The sequence below is a fragment of the Patella vulgata genome, chromosome 2, assembly GCF_932274485.2.
Source record: "Patella vulgata chromosome 2, xgPatVulg1.2, whole genome shotgun sequence".
Lineage (NCBI taxonomy): Eukaryota > Metazoa > Mollusca > Gastropoda > Patellidae > Patella > Patella vulgata.
Window position 1 is genome coordinate 65,764,148 of NC_065880.2, and position 22,637 is coordinate 65,786,784.

The following is a 22,637-nucleotide window of genomic DNA, read 5'->3' on the forward strand; positions in this document are numbered from 1 at the left end:
AGAAGCCTCCACAGCTATACGTGTGTTCTTTTATCTTTGTCACACAACTCAATTAAAATAAGGTTTTGCGTGTACAATAGGTTTACTGTTATTTTCAGATACAGTAATGGTATTAGAATCTGACTGAACCCCTGATAGAATTATAGAAATTTCAATTTCATTTGTAAGACTAGTAAGCGATGCTTACGTTCACTTTAGTGGATTTTGGCGGGAGTATAATGAAACAAATTGTGTGCGGATCGTTTTCTCACTTGAGAATCGTTGCTATTCGACTCATTCGTTGTTTTCGACCCAAAGTGATAATAGAATATATTTGAAACAATAATATCCAATTAGGCATGCTTGTATATTTTACATGTCGTATGAAGCCACAGCAAACGGTATTCAACTATCGAAGACAAAACAAAATATTAAATAACTTAGTCACTGTTTGGATTAATTATTCGGAGTAAATAATGACATGGAAAGGCTTTATATATATATATATATATATATATATATATATCATTGGCAATTTGAAACAATAATATCCAATTAGGCATGCTTGTATATTTTACATGCCGTATGAAGCCACAGCAAACGGAATTCAATTATCGAAGACAAAACTGTTTGGATTAATAACGTGGGAAGGCCTTATATATATATATCATTGGCAATTTTTATACGCCCACATTGAAATGTGGCCGTATATTGTCGGCGGTCCGGCGTCCGCAATTGCTTGTGGACACTCTCGGGGCTAAAGTAAATATCTGATTGACTTTAAATTTATACACAGTGTTTTAGGTCAAGACACGAAGAAGCCTATTGATTTTCAGCGATTTCTGATAATTACTGCCAGAGTTATGGCCCTTTATCACTTCAAAAAGTCTTGTGGACGCTCTAGAGGCTAAAGTTAATATCCGATTGAATTTAAATTTATACACAGTGTTTTAAGTTCATGAGACGTAGAAGTCTATTTATTTTCAGCGATTTTTGATGATTACTGCCAGAGTTATGGCCCTTGATCACTTCAAAAAATCTTGTAAATTCTTTATAGGATAAAGTTTATATCCAATTGACTTTATATTGATACACAGTGTTTGAGGTCATGGGACGAAGAATCATATTAATTTTCAATGATTTCTTATAATTACTGCCAGAGTTATGGCCCTTGATCACTTTGAAAAATCTTGTGACGCTCTAGAGGCTAAAGATATCATCCGATTGACTTCAGATTGATACACAGAGTTTAAAGTCTTGAGACAAACAAGTATATTGATTTTCAATGAATTTTGATATAAAAATATGTGACAACTCTTGTTGATGCCCCGCACGATTTAGCTGCTGTGGGCGTATTTTTCGTTGCCTGGCAACCTATCTTTTGTTTTGTTTTTATCAATCAACTATAATCATTAATCCATGACAATTGATTAGTATTACTCAATGACACGATCCAGATTTTCAGCTAGTTGCACTGAGAAGTAGTAAGAGTGAGATTTGTACGTTTAGGGCATAGATATCTCCCGATTTTGGTAAATTTCTATGAATATCGGTAAAGTTCTAATTATCGCAACAAATCTAATACGAAGAGGCTAAAATCTGTACGTACGGTGTGTTAATTAAGAGCGGTGAGAAATTGACTGAGTGGTGATATAATTATCCGCTAGGGGTAAAAATCTTGGCGACGGTGTGTTTTCTGTACCGGTGTGTTAATTAACGAACGGGTTAAAAACGACTGACACAGTGTGTATTCTTTGTTTGGTGAGTTTTCTCGAAAGCGTGTTATAACTGCACCAAAGGTGTTTTATCAAGGACCAACAGGCGTAGGTGTTAAATCAAATCTACCGTGCGATTTCTTGTTCGACAGTGTTTTACGCAGATCGGTCTTTGTTAAGTGTAGGTCTTTATACATGGATTTATACGTCCTATAGTTACATTTGTTCGTTCTTATACGTATTTCATTTCTTGGTGAATACTACGTGTTTTATACTTCGTACCATAGTCGGACTGCAATTATTTATATATTTGTCTTTTTGTTGGTTTAATTTGTTTAAATATTATCGTGCGTACCACTGAAGTATAAATGAACGTTATTTACCTATAACCGGACCAACCTCCATTGATATCAGACTAACGAATCTGTTTCGAAAAGCAAGTTTATAAATATAAAATCGAGCAATTGATGAAAAACTATTGGTTTCGTCATGTCTATATTTACTACACATGGGCGTTTTAATGCATAAATTATTTTTTCTTACCTGGGTTGTAAAAAGGACTATCCAAGAAAAATTTAATTTCCACATATATAACAAATGATAATTCACATATCAAATAACACTAATGCAAATAGGGACATGCGCCGGCGGTGATATTGTCCATTGACCTTTGACTTAATATGGAAATAGAGGCTTTACAAGAACAGCTAAATTTAAACACTTGTTAATATTTCTATTGTTGACGATTGTATGAAATAGCTTTATTATTTTTCTCTTGGTACTAATAAACTACGGGTCGAGTGGATCCAATTTTTATTATGTGATTTATCAACATGATGACAGATCGAGAGCACAGGCTCCATGTGCCTATTTATGAAAGCATGCAATCACCTTTGGAGTTAGCTTCCAGTCTAAAATGACTTTAAAATCTCTTTTGTTATTTTGGTCGCTTTATTTGAAAAGATTTTCATAATATGCCGTAGTAATTTGTGATTTTGTTTTTATTGTAATTTCGAAATCTAAATATTTAATATTTATTCTTGGGTACGGGTTTAGGATAGTGTTATAGCATGATTTATTGTTAAAGATCTGTTAATTCTGAAACAACAATTTATTGCTGTAGTGATCAATTTCAACATTTTCACTATACATGTATTCTAAAGTCATAGTTTTAAACTTAAATAGCTTCATTTACAATTTTTCCGGCCATATATTATGCTAAATTGAGTCCCACATCATAAAAGTCTTCAACTTTTAGAACCGTGCATAGCACACATTATGTCCAGAATTTGACGTTTTAACAGCTTAATTATTAAATTTGATAAAGAAAACTATTTCAGAACAACAATAATTTCTTATACACCTTTGATGTAATTAATTGTTCGTTTGACAAATTACGGTTTTGAAATAGGATACACAACACATCTATATTAATTTACAGGGTCATATTTTGAATTTTAATAAACCAAGGTTCATTCAAGAAAATTATTGTTGTGTTCTGATAAATTAAGTGTACCTGGGCCCCGTTTCTCGAAATCTTAACTAAGATAAAACACATTCACTAAAATTGTTGAGCTGGGGCAATAATTAATTTATTACCCCTAATAAAGTCTGGCAATTAACAGTTGTTATATAACATCTAGGTCAACGGTGATCCAAGTTGGTGTTCAGCGAAGCGTACTTCCTGCTCTGATGGCAGTTTGTGTTGTAATATTATGTGACTTGGAAACACGTTTAATAATTTAACAAATTCAAGAAGAAGAAGAACAACAACCAAAGGCATCAAATTTTCACATACATGGATTTCCAATACGACAATTTTTTTTTTTTTTGAAATATACTGTAGAAAAATAACTTAGTCCTCTAACTTAAGTACCACATGATAATAATGTAATAGTTAGTATTTCATTGTATTTAAATCTTATAAACCGTGAATGTATCGGAATCGAAATCCCAGATAGGATATAAATTTTGATATTATATGTAAGATATGCTTACAATTATACTCAGTTTTGATATTATTTGTAAGATATGCTTACAATTATACTCATACTCATCGATCACTTTAGTGAATTTTGGCGCTGGTAAATGTAGCAAATGGACCACCTTATTCTCACTCGATAATCGTCGCTATTTGATTCATTCTTGCATTTCCCATCAATGGTGATAGTACAATTTGAAATAATAATATCTGATTAGTCATGTTTGTATATTTTACAAGCCACGGTTTAACTATCAAAATAATTGATTCTCTTCGAAAAGAATCGACGGCCATTTTGAATATTTCCTTCTAGCTCACTCTTAAATTTCACTTGTTGACCATGTTTCTTTTGAATCGCCCTAATATTACACAAAATGTCATTATTGGAGCAGAGCTAATACGCATCGCGATCGTAATAGGTCGGAATTGTGTATGCAAAGACAAGCTTGTTACACAAAGTGTGATGGAATCAGAGCATACCAGAAGATGTTCGACGATCAGCTCCACGTGTTGGAGGCAGACGTGAGTTCCTATTATTAGACATGATTAGTGTTATTTGGTATGTGATTTATCTATTGTTATATAGTGATGGAATTCTGTTTCCTTGGATAGCCCTATTTACGACCCAGGTAAGAAATACATTTATAAAATATAACGGTGACGAAACTTACAGGTTATCATTAATTGCGAGATTTTTTGTTTAAAATTGTGCTTTCAAAACAGATTAGAGCATCTGATATCAAAAGAGATTAGAATATCGGATAATCAAATGAAGGTTTAGCGGGATATCGGTAATAACGATATTGCATGCGACTGATTTTAAGACAGACGCATTGGTACGCACGATAATATATAAACAAATTAAACCCACAAAAAAGACAAATATATAAATAATTGCAGCCCGACTCTCAATCTGTCATCACGTTGATAAATCACATAATAAAAATTGGATCCACTCGACCCGTAGTTTATTAGTACCGGGAGAAAAATAATAAAGCTATTTCATACAATCGTAAACAATAGAAATATTAACAAGTGTTTAAATTTAGCTGTTCTTGTAAAGCCTCTATTTCCATATTAAGTCAATGGACAATATCACCGCCGGCGCATGTCCCTATTTGCATTAGTGTTATTTGATATGTGAATTATCATTTGTTATTTATGTGGAAATTAAACTTTTCTTGGATAGTCCTTTTTACAACCCAGGTAAGAAAAATTACATTTATGCATTAAAACGCCCACGCGTAGTGAATATAGACATGATGAAACCAATAGTTTTCATCAATTGCTCGATTTTATATTTATAAACTTGCTTTTCGAAACAGATTCGTTAGTCTGTAATCAATGGAGGCTGGTCCGGTTATCGGTAAATAACGTTCATTTATACTTCAGTGGTACGCACGATAATATATAAACAAATTAAACCAACAAAAAGCCAAATATATAAATAATTGCAGCCCGACTATGGTACGAAGTATAAAACACGTAGTATTCACCAAGAAATGAAATACGTATACGAACGAACAAATGTAACTACAGGACATATAAATCCATGTATGAAGACCTACACTTAACAAAGACCGATCTGCGTAAAACACTGTCGAACAAGAAATCACACGGTAAATTGGATTTGACACCTACGCGTCAGATAAAGCCTGTTGGTCCTTGATAAAACACCTTTGGTGCAGTTATTACACGCTTTCGAGAAAACTCACCAAACGACACTGTGTCAGTCGTTTTTAACCCGTTCGTTAATTAACACACCGGTACAGAAAACGCACCGTCGCCGAGATTTTCACCCCTAGCGTTAATTATATCACCACTCAGTCAATTTCTCACCCCTGTTAATTAACACACCGTACCTACAGATATTAGCCTCTTCGTATTAGATTTGTTGCAATAATTAGAATTTTACCGATATTCATAGAAATTTACCAAATCGGGAGATATCTATGCCCTAAACGTACAAATCTCACTCTTACTACTTCTCAGTGTTGATTAATTTATAGTATGCCACCACATGGTTTTGGTTGACGCTCAATGGCAATCTATATACGATTCAAATTTTAAGATTTTTTTGGCCACTTCTCAGAAGTACCCCAAAACATTATCGCCAAAATAAATTTTTTATCGCCACTTAAGGCCTAGAAATTTTTCAAAAAAGGTGCCTGTCGCAAGCAACAGTTAGCTTTTCTTCGTACCTGTCGCTTCAGTAAATAACCCGTCACTCTGAATTATCAAAGACCAAACACGTCACACATATCCATAAATGTAGGTACACACACACTCTTAAATTGTTTAGGTCTTTACGTACATTGCTCCATATAAATATCGTAATATGAAACCTTTTCATTTCTTCGGCATCAGAATGCCTAAAAGTTATATCCGTAATAAATTGAATATCAAAACACGAATCACACCTATGCATGATACTGTATTTACATGTACCGCGTGCGGAGGACAGGTAACGCCTCCTGGAATTTCTTTCTCACAATCCGTGTGCATTTCCATTCCAGCCACCACTATATTTACTGTTGTGTCATTACGGTAGAATGACTTGGGGCTGCATTTTAATTTATGTAGATACCAGCAGGATACCCGGCTTCGCTCGGGGGTCATAACTCCGAAACCGGAAGTGGTAGACTAACGCCACCTGGCCTATGTTACTCCCCCGTCCGAGCTACCCCAATACCCCAAATTTCAGACTCGGGGCAGACGTTGTGTAGCCGCCAACCCCAAACAGACCGGCTTCGCTTGGGGGTTATAACTCCGAAACCGGAAGTGGTAGACTAACGTCACCTGACCTATGTTACTCCCCGGTCCGAGCTATCCCAAATTTCAGACTCGGGACAGACCTAGTGTAGCCGCCAACCCCGAACAGACCGGCTTCGCTCGGGGGTTATAACTCCGGAAGTGGTAGACTAACGCCACCTGACCTATGTTACTCCCCGGTCCAAGCTATCCCAAATTTCAGACTCGGGACAGACCTAGTGTAGCCGCCAACCCCGAACAGACAGACTTCGCTCGGGGGTCATAACTCCAAAACCAGAAGTGGTAGACTAAAGCCACCTAGCCTATGTTACTCCCCGGTCCGAGCTACCCCTGTACCCCAAATTTCAGACTCAGGGCAGACCTAGTGTAGCCGCCAACCCCGAACAGACCGGCTTCGCTCGGGGGTCATGACTCAGAAACCGGAAGTGGTAGACTAACGCCACCTGGCCTATGCTACTCCCCGGTCCGAGCTATCCCTATACCCCAAATTTCAGACTCGGGGCAGACCTAGTGTAGCCGCCAACCCCGAACAGACTGGCTTCGCTCGGGGGTTATAACTCCGAAACCGGAAGTGGTAGACTAACGCCACCTGACCTATGTTACTCTCCGGTCCGAGCTATCCCAAATTTCAGACTCGGGACAGACCTAGTGTAGCCGCCAACCCCGAACAGACCGGCTTTGCTCGGGGGTCACAACTCCGAAACCGGAAGTGGTAGACTAACGCCACCTGGCCTAAGTTACTCCCCGGTCCGAGCTACCCCTATACCCCAAATTTCAGACTCGGGACAGACCTAGTGTAGCCGCCAACCCCGAACAGACAGACAAACGACAGTCACAAATATATATATAGATAATACTTCATAATATGTTATAAACTAGTGTCAATCAGATGAAAACAAGCGTAGATGGTGTGAAATTCATTGTTATAAAATTGTTTACTTCCAAACTGTGAGAGTAACTGTAGCCTGCGACAGAGCGAAATGTAAACAGTGGAAATGGTGGCTTTTCGCTGTATTTCCGTGATTAATTCTTGCATTTAGAAATGAATAATTAAATGTATGTGACGTGGATGTGAGTATTGTGGTCTTAAGTCAATTTACTGAACATCAAGTAAAATTTAGTCCACCTGTCGCTTGCGACAGGTAGTTTTACTTGCTATCTGTGAGACGAAAAAATCGCCTGTTGGTGACAAGTAGCCAGGCGAGCATTTCGAGCCATGCCACTTTCATTGTTTTATCGCAAATTGCAACCTGACAGTGTGAGCCCTGAACGCAGCCATGATACCACAATGTATGCTTATATATTGTATGGGTGTTAAAACACAATTATATTTGTTGAAAATGAGATTTGCGGTAATACTTCAGTCATATGTATAAACTAGAGATTCACAACGATGCCAAGTATTACGTAAGGAGATTGGCCAAGTGTCCTGCTGCATGCGTCGAAATACAACTAATTTCACTGAGAATTTTAAGAAAGATTTAAGAATACCTTACTTTTACAAAACGTCCAAATAAAGGTGTTTTGAAATGTTTTATTGCTATTTTGATCTCTTGGGTCGACAGATAGTATAATTATAGATTCATTTTTGTGAAAATCAATATTTTCGCTTGTTTTGTCTGTAGCTCATTATTAGACTTTGCACATTCTGACTCATTTTGCTAGCACAAGTCTTATATATATTTATATGCCACAGATCTCGTTTCCTGTCAATATTCATGCGTATCTGATCGTAACTTCTTGGATTATGTCACAATTTTTATCCGATTTAAAAAACTGTTTAAACATATTACCATTACACCATGATCAAGGTCACAATTTGTATCTGATTTTGATGAAAAGTAAAATTATGTTTATATCCCAAAGATCTAAGTTCCTTTCGACACTTGGGCGTATCTGTCCGTAACAACTTGGATTATGGCCCCTGATTGTCTGAAAAATCCCTTTCTTTTTTTTAGCTTGATTCTCTGTCCATCTCTTGCAACATGTGGACTCATCTCTTTTTTTAGCTTGATTCTCTGTCCATCTCTTGCAACATGTGGGTGTATCTTGCTTGGTATGGGGTGCCGTTTGTAAAATAATTATTTAATTTTTTTTATAGCAAAAAACATTAGATTTAACTCAGAATATATATATTTAGATAGATATTAGAACAAAAATGGCATATATGTAAATATCAAAAAATATTGTATATATTTGTGGTCCCGCCAATATTTCTATTATCGTAAGCGACACAAAAAACTGTGCATAAAATGATGACGTGTACCCGACACGTGAGCCTTGGCACAATAGGCCTACTAGCAATTAGAAATGGAAGCTGACCACGAACTTGTAACCCAAATCACGGGTGTAAGAACTAAGCTGAGCGTTCAGGTTCCAGATAGTACTGTGTTGTGCAGTCAATGGAAAGTTGTACACTACGTCATCGTTTAGTGTGAAGTCGCTTACAACAATAATTATTTTAGTTAAATATATAATTATTTAGTTAAATATATAATTATTTAGTTAAATATATAATTATTTAGCTAAATATACATTATTTAGCTAAATATATATTATTTAGCTAAATATATATTATTTAACTAAATATATAAATGTTTAACTAAATATATAAATGTTTAACTAAATATTTTAACATTTAACTAAATATATATTTAGCTAAATGTTTAAACATTTAACTAAATAATTAGCTAAATATTTATATATCATCAAATCTCTTGTTTTGGTCTTAATATTCAATGCTAAATGTTAAATATGAAAATAGAGACAAATCAAGAAATATTTATATATATTATGTTAAATATTGAGTTTTTGTTGTATTTTTAGTTTAAATATTAAAAGTGAAAAATTTGCACAAAAGTCGAGATTTAACTATATATACTATTCAAAAAAAGTAGGGGATATTTGATTTTGGGGGCATAATACTAAAATATGCAAATGACTACGAAAAAAGTCACTATAGAACCTAACAGAAGAAACATTTCCAGTTACATGTGACGCCCAAACGCACCAATAGCTACCGCATGGAATGCAGGTGATGCTTGGGATCATCATGGGGGTCCAACCCAAGATTTGCACGACTCTGACTTTGAATGTTACAGTCATTGTGGCATTGAATTCCAGGGTGGAAACATCAGTTTAATTGTTTTAGTGACCAGAAAACAAATTTTGATATGCGTCGGCTTACCCAAAATGAAAGGTTACGTGCCCTTGGCATGCTACAGATCGGCACAACACAGGCGGTTGTGGCGCGGACGATGAATGTTTCTCAGTCTGTCATAAGCAGGCTATGGTCCAGATACCGTGATACACAATCTGTACAGGACAGACCACGCTCAGGTCGACCAAGGGCGACAACTCAAGCCCAGGATCGATTTATCCGTACCTTGGCCTTGAGAAATCGTGTCATCACAGCAAATCAGATCAGCGCTCGTCTTCAAACAGACACTGGTGTGAGAGTGAGTGGCCAGACGATTCGGAATCGACTGCATAGGGGTCACCTTCGCGCCCGACGTCCTCTCGTGATCCCTTGTTTGAGAGATCATCACATTCAGGCAAGACATCGTTGGTGTAGGGATCGTCAACACTGGGATAATCGACGCTGGAGCAATGTGATGTTTTCAGATGAGTCAAGGTTCACTGTTGATTTTTTGGACAGACGAAGGAGGGTGTGGCGTCGTCGAAACGAGCGCTTCCAAGACGTTAACGTCATCAGACATGATCGATTTGGGGGTGGTTCTGTTATGGTGTGGGGAGGCATCACTGTTGCTAGAAGAACGGCTTTACATGTTGTTGCAGGGCGTGTTACAGGCCAGTACTACCGGGACAACATCTTGGCAGTCCATGTTGTGCCGTTCGCACGACGTCATGGCCGCCGTTTCATCTTCCAGGATGACAACGCAAGATGTCACAGGGCCAGGATCGTTACAGGTTACCTCCAACAACAGAACATCACCACATTACCGTGGCCAGCACTGAGTCCCGACCTCTCCCCCATCGAGCATGTCTGGGACATGCTTGGACAGAGGTTACGTCAACGTCAACAACGTCCTGCCAATGTCCAAGAACTTGCTGCTGCGTTGCAACAGGAATGGGACAATCTGGACCAAAATGACCTTAGACGTCTCATTAGGAGTATGCCACGTCGGATCAATGCTTGTTTGGCAAACAGAGGAGGATTTACCCGTTACTGACTTGGTTGTGATGCTGTGGTAACTTTGCTGTTTGACCCCGGGTATCATTTTACCCTTATAATGGTCAGTCTGTGCCTTACTTAGTCTAACGATCATTTGGAATAAATCGATGAATGTGAACTTCATTTCATTTTGTCATTTGTTTCTTCGTCAGTTTCATTAGGTGACTTTAATAACACTTAAAAATCAAATATCCCCTACTTTTTTTGAATAGTATATATAAATTTAAATTAAATCTAGTGTTTTTTGCTATATAAAAAGCTAAATAATTAATTTACAAACAGCGCCCCATAGCTTGGCAACTGTTTGTTAATATTATCTAATATCAATGATATTTAGAAAATGCAGGTCACAATTCTATGGAATACAATTACTTTTTATTATTGCTTGATAAAGTCTAGAAAAGTCTAGTTGATACGTCGCTCAGTAATAAACAGTAATTGTATTCCATAGAATTGTGACCTGTGTATTCCAGTTCAATTACTAAATGCCAATGAAACAATATATTTAGATTAGATAGATTAGAATTGCTTGATAAAGATACCTGTAAGAGTATTGAAACGTTGCATGTAATAAACTAAGAAGTAGTAAATCCATAAAGTTGTGTTATTATGAATATTATACCTCTACTTCTAAATGTCATTTAAGGATATTAGATAGGATGTTGCATATGACATACAATTATGTTTACAGATATCATGATATACCAGATGTTATAGATTTTGTTGTATTGCGTCAGAATTATGATACAGCCATGTCAAGACAGTTTAAACAAGGTATTTATACTTTAATGTATTAATTGTTGAGGATCCTGTCTGTTCACAATTCTTCTAAACTTGCTGTGATCCTGTTGAAATGTAATCATAAATTGTTATCACACCTGTCTGTTCATCTGTCATACAAAATTGCTTGTGTGCACTATTATATACTGTTTTTACGTTCATGAGACAGAATTCTAATGATTTCCGAAATTACTCTAAGATCAATTTGAAAAATCTTATAGAAGCACTAAAATCTTAAGTCAGCTTCTTGTTGATGTAAAATTTGTACACATTATTTATGTTGATTGAATGAAGATGTAAAATTTGTACACATTATTAATGTTGAGTGTATGAAGATAATTACTGATAAATTATGGTTGTCTATTACTTTGAGAAAAATCTTGTGAGTGCTCTAGAGTTAACAAAATAATTCTCATAACCTAGTAAATAAATATGCTAATATGCTCACTTCAATGTATGTAACTTCTTTCTCTTGTTTTATATTAAAGCAGATCGTATTCAGTTTATAATCTTGTTGTATATTAAATCAGATTGTTGTTAGTTTAGAATCGTAAACATTTTAACCTTTTACAAATATTATACGGTATAAGCAACAGAATTCTAACCAAATGATGCTGTTTAAATTTTAGGGGGATAGGTAATCATTAGTTCCTTTCGGAAAGGTCTCTAAATGGACAAATTCCTCGGACCGTTCCTGTCCATTCCTATTAACAAGGAATATGATATTAAAGATGGGTTCCCAGAAAAGTATTTATCGGGTGGTTATTTCCAATAAAAGTATGGTAATTTTGGTATATATGGAAATTAGAGATATTCAATCTTACTAGAAAAATACTGGATTCCCCGAAAAACACTCATGGAGCGTATACAGGACAAAAATGTAAGGGTTCCCCTAATCAACAGCCCGATGATTAGGAATTTCTGCACGCATGATGTCAAAGGTCACACGTGAACATTGAGCGCTTGATGTACAAGTTGATAAACTTTATGAAGAGTCAGACGTACAACACTTTCTGAGATAAAAATGACGGAAAAAGACGCGGGTAGTGGATAATCCGAGAATTTAATTAGGATTCGATATTTGTAATAAATAGTAAGCGATTAAAGACAACATCGTCTTAAGTATGCAATGAATTCTCCTCTGACTTCTAAGAGAGGTAAGTCACGTGACGTAGACATGACCTGGTTTGATCAAATTTTTATAGCAGGACATTCCTTCGCAATTACAATGTTTGAGAAGGATTTGAAGCAAAATTATGACAAATTAATTAGTTTGAATATGTTTTTAGTCCGTATATACCGTTAAATCACCCAGTTTGTATGCGGGAACCTATCTTTAAAGACAATAATACTCTATCCCACCTCTTTTCCACGGCTATTTTGGCATCCTTACCTTCTGTTTTTCATAGTAATCCTGAATTCTTCTTTGTTCACAGACGGGAATCATTTCTAACCACATCTCACATAAATTTGTAATAATCCAACACTATGTTCATGTAGGAATTTGCGATTCATTGAAACCTTTTATATAAAGTATTTGCTCCATTATAGTGACCTAATCTCCCTTCAGAAAGACGCTAGTAATGCCTTCTTTATTTTTGCAGGTGATAGATTCCGTTCTATAATTGATGATATGTGGTGGTTAGGAACCATTGTATCTCAGGAACCATTCCAAGAAGAATTTCCAGACAGCATGTATCAATGTTTTAATGTTCTGTAAGTTATGTAAGCCGCTGATCACTATCTGATATTTTCTGACAATATCTAATTTTTCCCTGCTTAATCTACACTAAAATATACTCAGATTGATTATTTGACATTTGATTAAGAAAACAAAACCGAAATATCAATGTTAGGCTTGGATTCAATCGGATTGAAAAGGGACCTATCGAAAGATTTGAATTAAAGTTATACACCCGTACATAGATCAATATATATTCAGCCATTAAGAAAAATCAAAACTAGCAATTATGGACTGCTATATTCCCTTCAGTTGAGAGATTCAACTTTCATAATATTGTAGTTTGTAAAGATTTCAAAATCCCTCAATTGACAATTATAGACTAGAACCAATCAATGACAATGGCATAATAATGTCTCTTGTTCAGTAGTCAAAGAGCACATCAAGTGACCAAACAATATGTGGGTGTAGCCAGTGGATACTATATACACGTTATGGCAAGTTCACACCATTCTGATTAAGATTATTTGATGTATTACTATTTGAGTAACAGACAGCCGAAAACACTTTTCAATTTTTATACGCCCACATTGAAATGTGGTCATATATTTTTGTCGGTCCGGTGTCAACAATTGCTTGTGGACGCTCTATAGGCTAAAGTTAATATCCGATTGACTTTAAATTTATACACAGTGTTTAAGGTCATGAGACGAAGAAGCCTATTGATTTTCAGCGATTTTCGATAATTACTGCCAGAGTTATGGCCCTTGATCACTTCAGGGGGGTTGGATGGCTGAATGGTTAGCGTGCGTGCGCTGTATCATAAAGTCTGTCATTGAGTCGACTGGCGTGGTTTCGAATCCCTGGTTGTACGTGGCAAGGAGTAGGGTCGCCTGTCCAACCTCGTGGGTTTTCTCCGGGTCCTCTGGTTTCCTCCCACTGCTAAAGACCTTTACGCGCAAGCGAATTATGTAAATAAAATTAAACCATATGTTAGTCCCGAAATGACCTAGTTTGTGTCGAGTGGACGTTAAACCCCATTTCTCTCTCTCTCTCTTTGATCACTTCAAAAAATCTTGTGGACGCTCTAGAGGTCAAAGTTAATATCCGATTGACTTTAAATTTATACACATTGTTTAAGATCATGAGACGAAGAAGCCTATTGATTTTCAGGGGTTTCCTTTAATTACTCTCAGAGTTATGGCCCTTGATCACTTTGAAAAATCTTGTGGCACTCTAGGGGCTAAAGTTAATATCTGATTGACTTTAAATTTATACACAGTGTTTAAGGTCATGAGACGATGAAACCTATTGATTTTCAGCGATTTCCGATAATTACTGCCAGAAAAATCTTGTGGACGCTCTAGAGGCTTACGTTAATATCCGATTGACTTTAAATTGATACACAGTGTTTAAGGTCATGAGACGAAGAATCCTATTGATTTTCAGTGATTTCCAATAATTTTTGCCAGAGTTATGGCCCTTGATCACTTTGAAAAATCTTATGGCCCTTAATCGCTATGAAAAATCTTGTGGATGCTATAGAGGCTAAAGTTAATATCCGATTGACTTTAAATTAATACACAGTGTTTGAAGCCATGAGATGAAGAATCATATTGATTTTCAACGATTTCGGATAATTACTACCAAAGTTATGGCCCTTGATCACTTTGAAAAATCTTGTGACGGTCTAGAGGCTAAAGTTATCATCCGATTGACTTCAGATTGATACACAGAGTTTAAGGTCTTGAGACGAACAAGTATATTGATTTTCAATGAATCTTTATGACTTGTACAGCTAAATCCATGATGTTAAAAGTTTTGTATACTAAACGTTTGCATGGGGCAGAACTTCTGATAATTACTTAATGAGTTGTTAAGTATTATAAATGTTTCATTACCGAAAAAAGTAAAAATATACAACAACTCTTGTTGACTGCCCTGACGATATATAGCTGCTGTGGGCGTATGTTTCGTTGCCTTGCAACCTATCTTTCAATTACAGCCTTACCATATTTTTCGGTGTATTAGGCGCAGGGCGAGTTTGGCAGAGGTTTTTAGGAAAAAATAAAAGTGCATGGTTTAGGTGTACCCTTCTCCAGCGCCTTGTGGAACACGTGCCATACCAGGCGTGACTCAAATACACCTGCGATCTTCAGTAACTGGGCCAAACTCTATTGTTTACAGTTATAATAATTACCGATATTTAGTAGTATCAATCTTTATATATATTTCATTGTGAAATAAAAAACTCTATATTTATTTTTTGAATTGCATAAGACTTTATATTAATTATAATTTTCGATCGCATTGTTTCATAACTTAAATGGTAATTCTGGCACTCGTATGGTAGTCAAATTGTCTTTAAAATCCCGCCCACAACAAACATCGCCATCTATTACATCCTGTTAAATTCACAAGCAATTGGCTGTGATAAATGAATAGGTATTTATGATAAACAAATGAAATAATAACTGTAGAAATAATTTATCATCAGCTATTCACGACTTAAATCCTGTCTACCGGTAAAAGAAAAACAATAATTCTAGTTTACTTTATACTATCCAAACAACTGACAAACGATGGCGTCCATTGCCCCGGCGACTACACACGGCATGACAATACCTAGATTGTAGCATTTAGATCTATCAGTAACATAATACAATAGCATTTTTAATACTAATCAAAGAAACAAAGATTTTGTGAACTACAAACAACTTCATAAAGCATACGGTGACAACTCACCCGTAGATAATTAACGATACCGGTAAATTATAACAATGGATCAATCAGTGAATCAATGTTTCATGAAAACTAGCGGTAACTTGAAACGGCTAGATGTAAAATTAAGAAATAATTGGTTGACTATGTCAATGATATACGTCGAGTGGATTTGCAGTTTCGACGACAGGTTAGATTGAAGAACTTCAATATAATATGTCAGTTTAACTGTAATCCCACCCTTAATACCGATGACTTATATTGAGCCAATGAAAATGCTTGTATAAATGCATGCCCCGCCCTATTAGTCAACTTGACTGATAACAACACTGACCTTGAACAGGGACGTGTTAGAACTGACAGTAATGGCCAAGAGTATATGGAATAGCAGAAATATATGTTGTAGAAATAGCAAGAAATATTAACGATACGTATACTATTTTTTGGAACACCGTTAAAGATGAATGGCTATCGGCCGATGGTGTTTGCATTGCCGGTTATGACAAACGGTATACCGTAGCCTACACTAAATAGCAGAAAATGTCGACATCTTTTTTATGCACAAAATAACAGAAATATGGGCGATAATTATTGACATTTTTTAATCGTATCTAAATGGTTATTGACAAATATGACGCATTTTAAACATATCTAAAACATTATTGACATATATGAATGGACACAAAAAGGAACAGTATTGTATTTAATTTGAGTGATAATATATCATAAGCTTTTAAGGTAGCGTCACCCGGTCGACATGTGTTGATTCTAGGGCAGTTATTTCTTGAACTTCAGACTTCGGTGTCGACACAGGGAAAAGCCAGGATTTGCTTAAAGTTATGTATAAGGCGCACCCTTTCTGTCAAATAAAATATTTGGTAAACAAAGGGAACAGGTCAAGTTAGTTACCTTTGTGCGAATAGGCCATGTGGCAAATGAAGATGATCCAATCAATTAGCACATTTACCGGTAATTTTGATGACCCCATAAACTTGCTGATTTTTCATAACACGGCCAATACTTAACCAACTGATATCTTAACTATTTTCTGTGAGCACTGAAATAAGAATGGTGCCATTCTCTTGTCGATATATTCATTATTAGCTATATAATTATAGTAATCACCATTTATAAATACATATTTATTGTCACAACTCTGTTTGAAATTTACGGTGAATATGGATTTTTCCGGTGGCTACACATAACAATAGATTGCTATCATTTCTCAGCCAATCAACGCTTGTGAACTATATTACAAGATATGCTCCCTTACATGTAAGGCATTGCATACTATGGGTGTAGTAACTAAGGTTAGATTTGGCACGATGCTAGACATAAACTAATCTTATCACAAACGTTTATCCTTGAAATAATTTATATTCACATTTCATATATAGTCAATTAAAAGCCGACAATGAATTATTTCTGTTGGCTTCATTGATGTTCGTAGCACTGCCGATAACAATTTCACACCCATCTCGTTGTTTTAATCAGAAGCCAATTAGGTTTATTTTGATCGAAAGGACACATGGAATATGGCTAACAGCAACTGTCTTTGTTATGGCATTATAAAACAAATTCTAAATAATATTTAAATAAATTAAGGAATAAACATTCCTAATATGCATTTGGTCACTGTGACGCCACTGGAGTCGGAGGGGATTAAGAGTGTTTTCAATAATTGGCAACGTCAATTTTACTGGAGGTCTATATTTACAACTTTGAGTGAAGATGGCTGAATTAATTTTAATCAGATTGGTGTGAACTTGCTGTAAGTACTTACAGTAACCAATGGCTATAAGTACATAAAATTTCATTGGGTCATTTGATGTGCTCTTTAAGTAGAAGTCGTATTCTTCTTATTGATAATGTCAGTCTATATACAATATTGCCAAGCCAATTAAGAACACCATAGGAGACATTGTAGTTAATAGAAGTTTAGTTTCTAACTAGACAATTTACAATTAGAACACATACATTTATTTTCCTCGTAAATCAAAATTTTCACTAGTGCTAATTAAGTTTATATATATTTCTCTAAATTTGTAGATGTATTTATATGTTTTATAGATGGGATAATAAAGAAACAGAAAAACTAAGTCCATGGGACATGGAACCATATGGCCCAACTAGTATGTGTACTTTCTATACTTCAGAATTATAATAAACGTATAATAAGTCTCATTGTTTACAGTATGTCGGTCTGTTCTTATCATACTCCCATAATTCATCCACAATACTTCTATTAGTTCCATATGTCAAAGTTTTTGTGAGATTTCTTTAAAACTTGCTTGGCAAGTGTTATGAAGGCGCCCCAATCGTGGTGTGTTATTTTTATACGCCTATTGATTTTCAGCGATTTCCAATAAATATTGCCAGAGTTATGGCCCTTGATCACTTTGAAAAATCTTGTGGACGCTCTAGAGGCCAAAGTTAATATCCGATTGACCTAAAATTTATACACAGTGTTTAAGGTCATGAGACGAAGATGCCTTTTGATTTTCAGCAATTTCCGATAATTACTGCCAGAGTTATGGCCCTTGATCACTTCAAAAAATCTTGTGGACGCTCTAGAGGCTAAAGTTAATATCCGATTGAGTTTAAATTTATACACAGTGTTTAAGGTCATGAGATGAAGAAGCCTATTGATTTTCAGCAATTTCCGATAATTACTGCCAGAGTTATGGCCCTTGATCACTTCAAAAAATCTTGTGGACGCTCTAGAGGCTAAAGTTAATATCCAATTGACTTTAAATAAATTTATATGCAGTGTTTGTGGTCATGAGACAAAGAATCCTATTGATTTTCCACAATTTCCGATAATTACTGCCATAGTTATGGACCTTGATCACTTTGAAAAATCTTGTGACGCTCTAGAGGCTAAAGTTATCATCCGATTGACTGCAGTTTGATACACAGAGTTTAAGGTCTTGAGATGAACAAGTATATTGATTTTCAATGAACAGCTAAATCTATGATATTAAATGTTTCGTATACTAAACGTTAGCATGGGGCAGAACTTTATAAAAACCAAACAAATTCTAATGATTTTCTGATAATTACTTAATGAGTTGTTACTCTTAATCAGATTTTAGTGTATTATAAATGTTTCATTAACGAAAAAAGTAAAAATATGCAACAACTCTTGTTGACTTCCCGGACGATTTAGCTGCTGTGGGCATGGGCGTCATTAAATGTTTTGTATACTAAACGTTAGCATGGGGCAGAACTTTATAAAAACCAAACAAATTCTAATGATTTTCTGATAATTACTTAATGAGTTGTTACTCTTAATCAGATTTTAGTGTATTATAAATATTTCATTAACGAAAAAAGTAAAAATATGCAACAACTCTTGTTGACTTCCCGGACGATTTAGCTGCTGTGGGCATGGGCGTCTGAATATACTTGGACCCCCCAAAAAATTTACATAGTAGGCCCAAACTCCTATTTATTTACAACAATTATTTTAGGATTAGTTAAGATTCTATCTGTATAAAACCTGTACATATCCCAATATGGTTTACATTGTTAAAATAAAACACAGAGATAATCATCCTGGAAACATGTGTGAAGTGAAAAGTACCTGTGTTCCATAAAATTGTGTCTAGTTAGCCTGTCAGTAATATTTTGTTAATTTTTTTCTGTCACTTATAAGAGTGAATCGCATGTAGGTACCCAAAAACATTATCGCCTAAACCAAATATTTATCGCCCGCTCAGCCAGCAACGTAACCATAATGCTTTTGCACGCGGTGTCTTGGTAGACAGCATGGCCACATGATGTTTGTTTTTATGTTTTAGGGGTTTTAAAAATGAGTTAGGGTTAGGGTTGCGGACCCCCGCCCCAATATATATTTCATGGCTATGCCTCTGGCTGTGTGCCAGGGCTTCCACTTCAAAATTTTCACTGCCGGTCATTTTTGATAACGCACGAAAACTTTTCAAAGTAAATTCATATTTCATGTTTTTTATTCATGGTAGGGTATTGTGAATTCACGTTTCTATACCACTTTGTCACCATGGAGTGCCCGAAAAAAAAATATATTTGACTTAAAAATGAAATATTAGTAAGGCTCATGATAATTTTTTAATAATTAAATATTGCGTTTTGGCTACTTAAATAACGAAATAGTTGAATTGGCCGGAGAAAAACCATTTCAGTAGCTCACACGTAATTAACACGTGCTCTATAGAAAACACACTGACCTGGATAATTTTGAGTTGTAATACAATAACTTTGAAATGAAGATAAATATATAATTATCCATGGCATATATCTCACATTTTTTTGGTGTTAGACCATCTCTTACGGAATTACGGGCCGCAGAATTGTGACGTAAATCCTAATAATGTATAACTAAATGACTAACGGATTACTAACTTCACGGCTAGCGACACTAGCGCCCCCTAGAATATGGTCGTGTATAAGAGTAACCGTATATACACGACATTTCTTCTACACGTGGAATTATCAATATTGCTGCACAATAGAACTGGAATACGTATTTTTCTTAATTGTTCGGTAAGCATGTTAACTAATCTCTAGATTTTATTTCAAAATTTCCACAAGGCCGTAATAACGCTATAAACATTTTTAAATGCATTTTTCTCCCAACACGTACGTTGTTTTTATACGCCCACATTTTCATGTGGACGTATTATGCCGTCGCCCCTGTCCGTCCGTCCGTCCACAATTGTTTGTGGATTCTCTACAGATCACAATTCTTATCCGATTTTGACGAAACTTGAAATATAGGTTTATCCCCAAAAGATCTCGGCTGCTTTCGATATTGGCATGTATCGGATCGAAACTTCATGGATTATGGCCCCTGATTGTACGAAAAATCACGTTTTTAGCTTGTGGACCCTATAGAGGTCACAATTTTTATCCGATTTTTTTTAAACTTGAAATGTAAGTTTATAACCCAAAGATCTCAGTTCCTTTCGATATTCGCGCATATCGGACCGTAACTTCCTGAATTATGGCCCCTGATTGTACGAAAAATCGCGTTTTTATACGCCCACATTTTCATGTGGACGTATTATGCTGTCGCCCCTGTCCGTCCGTCTGTCCACAATTGTTTGTGGACTCTCTACAGGTCACAATTCTTATCCGATTTCGACGAAACTTGAAATATAGGTTTATCCCCAAAAGATCTCGGCTGCTTTCGATATTGGCATGTATCGGATCGAAACTTCATAGATTATGGCCCCTGTTTGTACGAAAAATCACGTTTTTAGCTTGTGGACCCTACAGAGGTCACAATTTTGATCCGATTTTCTTGAAACTTGAAATGTAAGTTTATAACCCAAAGATCTCAGTTCCTTTCGATATTCGCGCATATCGGACAGTAACTTCCTGAATTATGGCCCCTGATTGTACGAAAAATCGCGTTTTTATACGCCCACATTTTCATGTGGACGTATTATGCTGTCGCCCCTGTCCGTCCGTCTGTATCGGATCGAAACTTCATGGATTATGGCCCCTGTTTGTACGAAAAATCACGTTTATAAGTTTATAACCCAAAGATCTCGGTTTCTTTCGATATATGCGCATATCGAATTGTAATTTCCTGAATTATGGCCCTTGATTGTAGGAAAAATCACTTTCTTGTTAGCTTGTTCTCTATCCATCTCTCGAAAATGTGGGCGTATCCTGCCTGGCAGCCGCTGGTTAGCTTGTGGACCCTATAGAAGTCATAATTTTTATCCGATTTAAAAAAAACGTTCTATTATATCACCGTTGCACCCTAAGGATGAGTGTGGACCCTATAGAGGTCACAATTTTTATCCTATTTTGTTGAAACTTGAAATGTATATTTATAATAACCCAAAGATCTCGGTTCCTTTCGATATTCGCGCATATCGGACCGTAATTTCCTGAATTATGGCCCCTGATTGTACGAAAAATCGCGTTTTTAGCTTGTGGACCTTATAGTGGTCATAATTTTTATCCGATTTAAAAAAACGTATTATTATATCACCGTTACACCCTAAGGACGACTGAGTTTGAATTTCGTGAAAATCGGCCCAAAATTGACAGACAAAATGGCCGCCGTTCGTTCTGGAATAGCATAAGAATATGTTATATCAAGGTTGTGGACCCTATAGAGGTCACAATTTTTATCCGATTTTGTTGAAACTGGAAATGTAAGTTTATAACCCAAAGATCTTGGTTCCTTTCGATATTTGCACATATCAGACCGAAACTTCTTGAATTATGGCCCCTGATTCTACGAAAAATTGCGTTCTTAGCTTGTGGATCCTATAGAGGTCATAATTTTTATCCGATTTAATAAAACGTATTGACAGACAAAATGGCTGCCGTTCGTTCAGTTCCTTTCGATATTTGCGCATATCGAATTGTAATTTCCTGAATTATGGCCCTTGATTGTAGGAAAAATCTCTTTCTTGTTAGCTTGTTCTCTATCCATCTCTTGAAAATGTGGGCGTATCCTGCCTGGCAGCCGCTGGTTAGCTTGTGGACCCTATAGAGGTCATAATTTTTATCTGATTTAAAAAACCGTATTATTATATCACCGTTACACCCTAAGGACGACTGAGTTTGAATTTCGTGAAAATCTGCCCAAAATTGACAGCAAAATGGCCGCCGTTCGTTCTCAAATAGCGTAAAAAATATGATATATCAAGGTTGTGGACCCAATAGAGGTCACAATTTTTATCCAATTTTTTTGAAACTTGAAATGTAAGTTTATGACCCAAAGATCTCGGATCCTTTCGATATTCACGCATATCGGACCGTAACTTCCTGAATTATGGCCCCTGATTGTATCAAAAATCGAGTTTTTAG

General features: G+C 35.8%; 2 protein-coding genes across 3 annotated transcripts in view; one reads left to right on the forward strand and one right to left on the reverse strand.

The window, feature by feature from the left end:
* LOC126811146 (bromodomain and WD repeat-containing protein 3) overlaps window positions 1–22,637 on the forward strand; it is a 274,126-nt gene that overhangs the window by 186,358 nt on the left and 65,131 nt on the right. For both annotated transcript variants that reach the window (XM_050536628.2, XM_050536629.2), the window contains exons 24-26: window positions 11,334–11,416; window positions 13,027–13,138; window positions 17,895–17,956. In XM_050536628.2, coding sequence (XP_050392585.1) covers window positions 11,334–11,416; window positions 13,027–13,138; window positions 17,895–17,956 — 257 coding nt within the window. The remainder of the gene's footprint in view (window positions 1–11,333; window positions 11,417–13,026; window positions 13,139–17,894; window positions 17,957–22,637) is intronic.
* LOC126811212 (quinone oxidoreductase PIG3) overlaps window positions 1–22,637 on the reverse strand; it is a 166,439-nt gene that overhangs the window by 43,216 nt on the left and 100,586 nt on the right. The window lies entirely within an intron of this gene.